The 10,327-nt window shown below is 42.2% G+C and overlaps 1 protein-coding gene across 3 annotated transcripts in view; it reads left to right on the top strand.

The window, feature by feature from the left end:
• The first annotated feature begins 1,123 nt into the window (after positions 1–1,123).
• The window catches only part of LOC119499855 (receptor tyrosine-protein kinase erbB-4-like), a 352,862-nt gene continuing 343,658 nt past the window's right edge, over positions 1,124–10,327 (top strand). For all 3 annotated transcript variants that reach the window (XM_037789066.1, XM_037789067.1, XM_037789065.1), the window contains exon 1: positions 1,124–1,694. In XM_037789066.1, the coding sequence (XP_037644994.1) occupies positions 1,613–1,694 (82 nt within the window). In that variant the 5' untranslated portion in view covers positions 1,124–1,612. The remainder of the gene's footprint in view (positions 1,695–10,327) is intronic.

Raw genomic sequence — 10,327 nt, 5'->3', positions numbered from 1 at the left:
TTTTGACTTTTATTTGTGTCATTTACACTGAGCCACCCCTGGAGAAATGATTAGCCTGGATATGGAGAGATATTGCCTTCAACACTAATGCACTCTGATAACAGAGGAAAAATGAAAATCTTTGCTTAAGATGAAACCATGGAGAGAAAAAAAAGAAAATAATAATGTTGCTGTCAAAATCTTCTCTATCATGTTGTCTTATAAAATGAAGCATCTTTAAAAGGAATTAGAGTCACAGGATCAACTGTAAAAATGACAGCTATAAACCTTGTAATAATATAATGAAATATATTTTAGTACTTGGCATCACTTTCTTTCTTTTTTTATTGTGTTATAAAGTGATTACAAAACAAGTGAAGACATGTGCAGGGACATATATAAAAAAGACAAAAATATATTATACAGAGAAAGACAAATAAAGTACAAAAACAAAACTAAACTAAACTAAAACAACACAAGGGGATAAAAGCAGGTTGAAGAATGTGTGTGTGTGTGTGTGTGTGTGTGTTTGGCATTGAATGAGGCTAGATGGTCATATATGACATATATCTACTCTTAAACACAAACAGACATTATTCCTTTTCATGTGTAGAGCATAGGGGGAACAAAAACAGAACAAAAAGAAAATACATAAGTAAAATATATATATATATAATACAGTATATACACATACTTGGCATCACTTTCACTAATACACTCCCAGAGTACAGTGCAGTTCAATATTAAATCACCTCCAATATGACACTATATCTAATCAATTATGGATGAAATCTTCAAAAATGCACAGGAATAATAATAATAATAATACGTTTATTTATAGAGCACTTTTCAAGCACAAAGCACAAAGTGCTTTCCAAGTAAATTCACATAATGTACAACAGAATACACTGAAACATAAATAATTAAATAAAAAACAATAGAATGGGAAAATAAAGAAACAAGCATATACATATTCATACAGTTACATATGCACATAATATACACATCAGCACACAAGGAAAGCCACCTCTAAGAAGTGATATCCAGCTCCATTTCACCCATTTCCACCTCTCAAATCCTTCTCGCAACCTTCATCTCTCTTCTGTGTTCAGTGTGACAGGTGCAACGGAGAGCGACGCACAAATGCATGGGTTTTTTTTGGGCACCTTGGCGTCCACCAATGGCTGTGCGTATTAGGGTAACTGTCGTGCACCTGAGCCAATCACAGAGCAGGTAGGCGGGGTTTCAGGGAGCTCGGAGGTGTGTCTGAAGAATACGAGTCTTACAGCTGCATACTGTATCCAAGTCGAGGAGTAATGGCATGAGTACTGCTTTATACTGTTTAGACAAGCTTTACGCGTTTGGAAACTAAACCCCTCGACTCTCTCTGCTGTCACGTCACTCACTCACCAGGCCCTGCAGGCGCTTAGAGGCAAAAGGTGGAGGACTGTCGGACAAACTGTAAACTTATAAGTCAAGAGCGACTAAAAGTCACCCAAACTCCACAGCTCTGAAGAGGAGGCTCTCCAAAAACGATTCATCCTCTCCGTGCTGCTTCTTCAAGGAAGGACACGCTGCTGCTGCTGGTGGACATGTGAATTTTAAAAAAGGAGATACTTTGCCAAGCACAACAATGAAACCAACGACTGCCCCGTGTTGCTTCGGCTTTCTCCTGACTTGCTGCCTCTTGTTCGGCTCGAGCTCTTCGCAATCAGGTGAGTGGACGCCATCCGTGTAGGTGCGCAGTTTGAGTGTCTCTAGTTGTGGAGCTGCTCGGTGCGCACTGAGAGCGCACTACTCCACGGAGATGACTTTTTTTTTGCATGACTGTTGTTCTTTTTCATGCCTGTAACAAAGGGTATTTGGGCTTAACAGTATAAAAAAAAAAAAAAACCTCCTGCTGTCCTTTTTCTCTGTCAGTCAGTCAGTCAGTCAGTTGAAGAAGTCGCAGCCTTGAAAGGTGTCTGTCGTTACAGAGAGCACTGTGGTGCTGAAACACAGGTGCTTGGTTGGAGCAGATGGCAGGTTGTAGCAGCAGGACGTTATGGTGTTGTGATAAGCTGAATGAATCCGTGCCAGGGACTCGCTCTGCTGTGTCTTCTTTGCGCACAGAGCGGCACTGTGGAATTCAGAGAGAAAATGGTAAATGGACTTGCATTTATATAGCAGCTTTTCTAGTCTTCCCGACCACTCAAAGCGCTTTACACTACATGTCAGCAATCACCCATTCACACACACATTCACACACACATTCATACACTGATGGCAGAGGCTACTAAGGTGCCAACTTTTACGCATCAGGATCTAATCTAAATACTCATTCAAACAGCAATTTGGGGTTAAGTGTCTTGCTCAAGGACACATCGATTTGTGACCCAGAGCAGCCGGGGATCGAACCAACGACCTTCCGATTGGTAGACCCTCTGAGCCACAGCCGCACCAAGAGGAAAGGGGAGAGCATTTATTGTCCATCGCACGTGTCCTTTAGACACAGTGTGGACAAACACAGAGGAGTGACAGACAACAGACTACTGTGCTCTTGTCCTCCCCTCCTGTGGCTATAGACAGGCTGTCCAAAAGTTCCTTCTCAGCCTCTGTTCTTTCTTCCTCCGGCAGTTTAAGATAATAAGACGTGCGTCGTTTTTTGTATTATTTATTTGGAATATCTTATCTCTCTTTTTGGCCAAATCAGTTTGATCAACTATACTTTTAAGTTGAATGTCCTGCGGTTGGGGGCTGGTTTGGAAATAGTGTGTTGTTGTTGATTTGTGGTGGAACTCCAGTCACCTGTGCAAAGGGTGATAATAACCGTGGTGAACATTCATCCATATGCATTCTGTAATCGGGATAAAAAGCAAAGCGGATTACCGTGAAATTACATTATTCCTCATTTTGTATAGTGAGTCTTCCCTCAGGGTGTTCTGTCTGTGGACCACAGTTTGACTATCAGCGCTGTAGCGCACACAGCAGGACTCTCACACACTGGAGGCACACAGTGGCAGCAGCAGTACCGTCTGCACAGTGCAGAGGCGCTCTTTACGCACGGGGGAGCTGAGGTGTGTGTGTGTGTGGGAGAGAGAGAGAGAGATTGTAAATAACAAATATTTCGCCGAATAGACAAAACCACCACCATCCTCATCATCGTGCGTCTTTTCACCTTCAGGCAGGATGAGACTGTAGAGCACAAGGACATGTCTCCATAATTCACACACACGTTCGCTTTTCCTTTATCCATTTCCTTTCTCTGGTTTAGTGAAGGTCTGTGTGTGAAACTGTTATGACCACCTGCTGTTTGCTGTGTGACTGACTTTAATTAGACTGACGCATGAATACAAATTCCCAATCCTATAGTGTAATATGTTAAAATATTCCTAAAAGCTGAATTTTTATTGTTCAAGCCAGTGTTGAAAATCTGCAATGGATGTGAGATAACTCCACTTATATTATGTCACATTATTTTTCCGTGATCATTTAGTTGTTTTTAAAGACTGGAGAGTTCTTCCTCTCCTGTTTAATTTTTTATTGTTTCCAACAATTTCAGTCAGTCCCATTGGCACAGTTTGTTTTAAGTGAAAAAAAAAAATCTGAATGTGACACTTTTGCTATGTACAAATTAGATCTTATAACCTGTGAATGAATGCGCACAGGCCCACCACTGTAGCATATGGTCCATAAGATCCGCGTCCAGTAGAGCCTTAAAGGGAACAGAGAGGGGGACTGAATGAAAAGGTTGGATGCAGTTTAGAGAGAGAGACTAGAGAGAGAGATGCGTGTGTGTCCTCTTGTCATTTTACGCACAGAACATTGCCCTGTGTTACAATGATGAGTCAAAGGAATTAATCCTGACTCTTATTGTTCCAAAAAAAAAGGAGCATTTATTATTTGCTATTCTGTTTCACTTGTTAAAGGGAAGTTGGAGAATCCCATGTCTCGAGGTGAAAGGAAATTGTTGATTCAAGAAACAATTTAGTTTGGGATTTAAGGGTAATTGTGGGCAGTTAAGAAAAAAAATTGCATTTCAATTTTTCACATATTTGATTAAGTTTGGATAGGCTAGCTATATATATATATAAATATTATATTTGTCAAGAATGATATTTTGTAGTGTGCCTGTCCAAAACAAGCGACGTAATAGAAAGCAGAATAAGGACTCTATACCTGTTTCAATAACCTGCTTGATGCATATCTTGGAAACGAGAGAATCCAGTGCCTTTCAAACACAGACAGGCTGATCTCACCCTCTGCTGGAGCTCCAAAATCTTGTAAAAAATGGATTTGGAAGTCAAAGGAACACAAAAGAGAGTCAGAGACGAACGTAAGAAGAGCGGATTATACAAACTTCTTGTGCGTAAACAAGGATGGAAAAGGCAGAGAAAGGCAAAGTGATGAAATGTGTGTGTGTGCAATAGTGTGTGTGTGCACCAGCGTGCTGTATAGTAGACAGGGGATCTGTGTGAGGCATGATGTACAATGTAAAAACAGTTAAATGTGCACTTGCACCACTGCTCTCCCATATGGTTCTGTGATGAAAGCTTGCATCTCTCTTAATGAATCATTAATACTCCATCCCTGTTTGTTTAAAATCTCTTGTCTCCAGAATGTCACCTTTCAGCAGCTGTGAGAATCAGGGCCTTTACAACCCCACCATGAGCTTTTGTTTATTGCTGAAGAGCTTATACTAATTGTGTAGCTTTCCCAGCCCTCATAGAGAGTCATGTAATCCTTAAATCAAACACACAGAAATCACCTAAACCGCATTTAGTAGGTTTTCACATCTGCACTGCTCTCCTGCAGCTATGCTGTACAGTACACTGGAGCTGGAGGACAGAGGTGGGGAATGAATGCATATACAGCTGCAGATTCCGAACCATATGGCCACATCCCAAAACTCTATTTGTGTTTATGAATATTCATGTATTCTGTGCAGCAGGAGTACAGGAAAGTCATCTGTTCCTACTGCAACTGTTGTGTGTGTATGTGCGGAGTGGGTTTTTCAATTAGCATGTAGATAAACTACATCCTTAAATGACCCGGTTTTTACAGCTCTCAGGAGTTTCTTCTTTCCTAATTCAGTGGTGAATGAGAGATTAGTTTGATAAAGGTACAGTGTGTAGGATTTGGCGACACATTCTCACTCCCAACTCGTCAAATACTGTCGCTTCCCTCGGCATCGGAGACCAACACATGGGTTACCCCCACTTGTGTTATTTTTGGACGGACCAGGGACCGCGTGTCAATATACACTTATTACATGCATAGTGTCCTTTCAAAATAAACTTCCGTTTGCACAGGAAGTTAGGTCTAGGCAACACACAACCACTTAGTTAGGGTTAGGAAACGGTCGTGGTTGATGTTAACTTTACCGACTAGCGACTCACGGGACTGACGATACCAACGAGTCACGTGACTATAGCGACTGACGTTACAAATTAAGTTAACGATACTTTTAGTTTCACACGGGACACGAACAGCGGTCTCCTGTTTGAAAGTATTGTGTTTGTTTGACCCATCCACCGCCACTGCCATCTGCTCTTAGCGGACTCTCACACTATTGAGACTGCATCACTTGCTCCGACAGTCGAATAACGCCGCAAGTGGGTTTACATCGGAGTTAGTTGACAGCCCGGTTCGTCACATACTGTCGCTAAAGGGTGCCTCCGCGCGTCTGTTTCCGATGCCGAGGGACGCTGCTCAATCGGCGGTACTTGACGAGTTGGGAGTGAGACCGGGTTGGATTTGGCGACATCTTGTGGTGCAGTTGCAGATTGCACCCAACTGAGTACCTTTCCCACTCACTCTTTCCTTTCCTAGACTGCAGTAACGTGAACCGCCGAGTGCAAAACTGTGGTAACGCTGTTCTCCTCGCTCAGAGGCCATCCTTACTATAATAACACTACTTCAGGAGCAACAGAAGTCAGACAGCAGCTGGCGGTACCACGGTTTTGCACTTCTGTACTCCCTGTGTAGATATGAAGGGCTCTTTCTAAGCTAACGAAAACACAACGATTCTTAGTTTCTGATACACTAATGAAAATATAGTTATGAATATTATATTCCATTTCTGCTAATAGATCCTCCGAAATGTTACACACTGTTCCTTTAAGGACTCTGTTCAAAAGGTGGATGGACTTCCTTCTAAAAAGTAATTGTTGAACGATAGTTTGGTGGCTGTACCCTCTGCTGCATCCTTAGTTTTATAGTGGCGCTGTTCCTGTTTACTGGACAGTGCAGTTCCAGCGCGTGGCTGATATGTGAGCATATCAAAATGTTTACAAGGGGCTGAGCGGGGCACAAAGAGAGAGACTCCTCTAGAAAAAAGGAGACTTTTCTCTTCCTCTTGTTTCTGCGCTCTCATCACGCTGTACACTACTCTTCGTTGTGTCTGTTCCTCCCAGTCTGAAGCATACAGTAGGGAAAGAATGGTGTCACATTTAGCAGCCCACACGGCTCCGCTCCGCCACAAAGCCCTCTTACAGTCATATCTCTGCCTGCTGTCTCCTGATAAAAGGAGCTTTGACCCTCCGCCGCCACCAGGCATTTTTATTAGAAGAATGGCGCTCTTTGATTAGGTGGTGATCCACTTCCATTCGCTCGGAGAAGGAATGTGAACCTGGGTGCTTCCATCTCCTCTGTCTCTGTCTGGGTGAGAGATGAGGACCAACTTAAGGCCATCGATCCACTATATGGACAAATCTGTTAAACTAATACGATCTTGCACCACGTCCTCCTGTCTCGCTTTTTATAAATAGCCAAGATGTCACATTATTGTTTCCTCCTTCCTGTTGATGGTTCCTTTCAGTTACCGTGATTAAAACTGTCCTGTTGTCCATAACATGCCATGTGTTACTGACAGCCAAAAGAAAAGAGAAAACAGCCAAAAGACGTTTGCTGCAGAAAAGAAATTCTAACCATTTTTATTGTGTTTTCCTCTCCTGGGGTTTTCACCCTGCAGCCAGATAAAGAATAGAAAACCTTCTTTTTGTGTAATCTAGACTGTAGTTTCATTGTGAGAGGAGTGGAAACCGTTAAGTTTCCTATAAATCTCTCCACTTCCCAACAAACAAACTGCTTTTGAACCGCTGGCATCAATAATACATGTGCAGCACCCACAATGCAGCCCGAGAATCCCTTATGAAAAATCACTGTAATATTCCAGCAGGGACTGAGAGCGGTGTGTGTGACCTTATTGTCCATAATGGTGCTTTCTTTTTCTTTTTAATCTGCTGTGATATTACTGTAATATTCTTTAATTACCACCACAGGGACTTATGTTTTTTATATTTGTACCATATTCTTCCAGATTGTATTAGATTACCACAGCTGTCTCAGTTTAGGATGACAGAGAGTGTTGTTATTATTTCTTTCTGAAGACACAACTGCAGACATTGTTTTCCCGTTCTGACTTGTTGATGGGCTCATAACCAGTCCGACCGTCTGCAGCCAGCAGAAATGATTGGCTCATATCCTACGTGACCTTTACGAGCGCTGCGCCCTCATTCATCACCTGCACTTCTAAATAAACCATACATGTGGCATGCATGTGTTTTGTCATGCGTCGCCGTCGCCTCGGCTATTATATGTCCTTTTTTGTGAAGGGTGTCATAATTGGATTGGAGCATCACACACATGTCTGTGCATGCCAGCTGTTTATTGCGTGTGTATTTAAAATGCAAATCCAATGTCTGAAGCGTGTGGTTTACAAGCAATTAGATTGCTGCAGATTTGATAGGGTTTGTTGAATGCTTTATGCTTTTATTTTTCACTCCCTCTACGTTTCTCCTTTTTGCTTTCTGTAAATTGAGCGAGCTTTGAGTTTTTGTGTGCGAGAGAATGAAAGGGAAAGGGAGCAAGAGAGAGAGACGCGCAAATAGAAATACTGATAGCCTCTGTGCAACACGGGCCCTGAGTGCTGAATACACAGCAACCAAAGACCTTCATTAACAAGGTAGCGCAACAAACACTCATATACACAAACACAGGCGATGTCTTTGACAATACACCACAGCTAGTTTAGACAGATTGGGGACTTAAGTTTCAGTAGCGGGGAAATCAATTCGGTTGGCAAATGTGCGTTTAGGGCCACCAAGAAAAGAGCCTGCAGCATGAAAAACAATACAATTCTCAGGATTTCTGCTGCCATTCAGCCTTTTTGAGCGTGTTGAACTGGGATCGACACAAACGACAGTGCAAGAAAAGAGGCTAAACGATGTGGTTCAATGCACGGTGCAGACAATTGTCAGTCAAAAATCCCTGCTAATACCCCTTTCCCATCAAAATTACAGCATATGTGCAGGTATTTTAAACACGGGGAAACCTGCTAACAATAGGTGATAGACACCTTTCCCATTGTGAGTAGATGAGTAGGCATTATGCATTTCTGTGTTTTTTTTTCTGGTGTGTTCAACGTCACAGATGCGCCTGCCGGCACCGGATGCAGGGTTAGTAAACAGTGAAATGTTACGGTGGTTATTTCTTTTTTTATATCTGTTATACTTATTCAGTCTCTCTTTCAAACTCTCAGACAATAGTTGGTGATTGTTGGAACAGTGGACAGACTAAGAAAGACGTTTTTATGAGTTTTATTTTGTTTTTGTCGAGTTTGACTGAAGTGTGTTTTACGATAATCAGCGAGGTAAAATGACTGTTTCCGTCAATAGCGCCTTGTGGCTTTGAGGAGAGCATATCAATTGTATGTTTTGTAAGTTAATATATTATAATAGTTGTCCAAATCCTTGTTGATTTGATCTATTATATGAAATATATATTTTTTGTCCAGTGGGAAAGGGGCTTTATAGACTCTCCGTATCAACGTTGCTGCGAGATTCAAGTCTACTGGGGTAAATAAGTTATTTGTTCAAAAGGGAAAGTCTGTTATTTATAGAAATGGTATAAATAGCTCTGTTGACTCAACCAACAAGCAAGTGAAACATTGACCAAAACCTAATCTCAGTTTCACCCAACTTTACTCAGCTAAACACTACGCTATAGTACAGTTAGATTAAACGACGATGATATGAACATTTGTGGGCTTTTTTGCAAGATATTAAACAAACAATTGTTGCAACCTTTTAACATTTAATATTATAAACCATAGACTGTATATATAGAAGGATGACGTGTCTCTACTTCCTCCCACTGTACAAAAGTGAAGCCAATATATCCCGTATACGGTGGCTGCCATCTTGAGGTTTTGACGTCATTTTGGAAACAGAGTCTGTGCTGTAGTGATCGTGCGTTGGAGCCGTGGTATCGTGGTATCATGGTATTGAGGTCCCGCCCACACACGCCATTCAGGAGCTGAGCGCGGCTGCAGCTTGTTAGCATGAGCCACTTAGCTGCTACGTTAGCACCACTGTAGCTGTTTGGCTAGAAAGACACAATGACTAACCATAATATCTCTATAACTACATTTACGATCAAATTGACACATGTTCTAATACACACACTCACGACGGTTACCGAAAGTTAAAGCTACATCTCCTCTCTCGTACATTTTTCCGAGCCTCTGGCTTCACGACTACTTCACTCAGAGCAGCTGTCAATCGCAGCTGTCAATCATGACGTCTCGCCCCCTTTTTCTAGCATCAAATAACTAATTAAAACCAAACTTATCAGAAAAAATAACACTTGAACACACACCAGCCTGATAAGAACTACCTAAAATGACAGAAACCATCTTTGGGAAAAAAAAATTGGATGTGTACTTTGACCTTTTAATTTGGCCCATATCACATCCGCTAACATGGAGGTGGCGGGATTTTCTGACCTATACTGCAGCCAGCCACCAGGGGGCAATCCAGATGTGTTGGCTTCCCTTTTGCTGTCATGTCATCCATCTTTATATACAGACTATGTTCTAAACAGACAAATGTTTCTTGTGATATTTGCAGAATATAGTTGGGTGGATGGTGGTACATTGTTTTTTTTATAGGATTCACATAAAGTTGTCTGTCAGTGTGTCTCACGCACACTCTACTAAGACTCCCACACACTTTGCACACATGCCCCGCACTGCCTTCACCCTGGGCCGTCAGTCTGAAGAATAAGGCAAATGTGCGCGTTCCAGGCCCTTGAAAGCCCTCACTCTTATGTTCACCAGACAATGTAGATGTCGGGAGCCTGAACGCATCATGTATGACTGTCAGTTTTGAGAGACTTTTGATCCCCTTTGTTGCTGCTGCTCCTCTTCTCACAATAAAGCCCGTCTGTCTGTCCTCCGCGTCCTCCTGGAGGGCTGCAGAAGGCTGTCAGGCAGGTGACAAAGGGGCCTGGGAAACATGTGCATATACTGTATGTGTGTTGGTGTGTGCGGCGGGCGAATGTGTCTGTCAGTGTTTGTTTGTACGGC

Source organism: Sebastes umbrosus, chromosome 13 (genome assembly GCF_015220745.1).
Source record: "Sebastes umbrosus isolate fSebUmb1 chromosome 13, fSebUmb1.pri, whole genome shotgun sequence".
Lineage (NCBI taxonomy): Eukaryota > Metazoa > Chordata > Actinopteri > Perciformes > Sebastidae > Sebastes > Sebastes umbrosus.
Note: the sequence above shows the minus strand (reverse complement) of the source record. Positions and strands in the feature narration are given on the sequence as shown.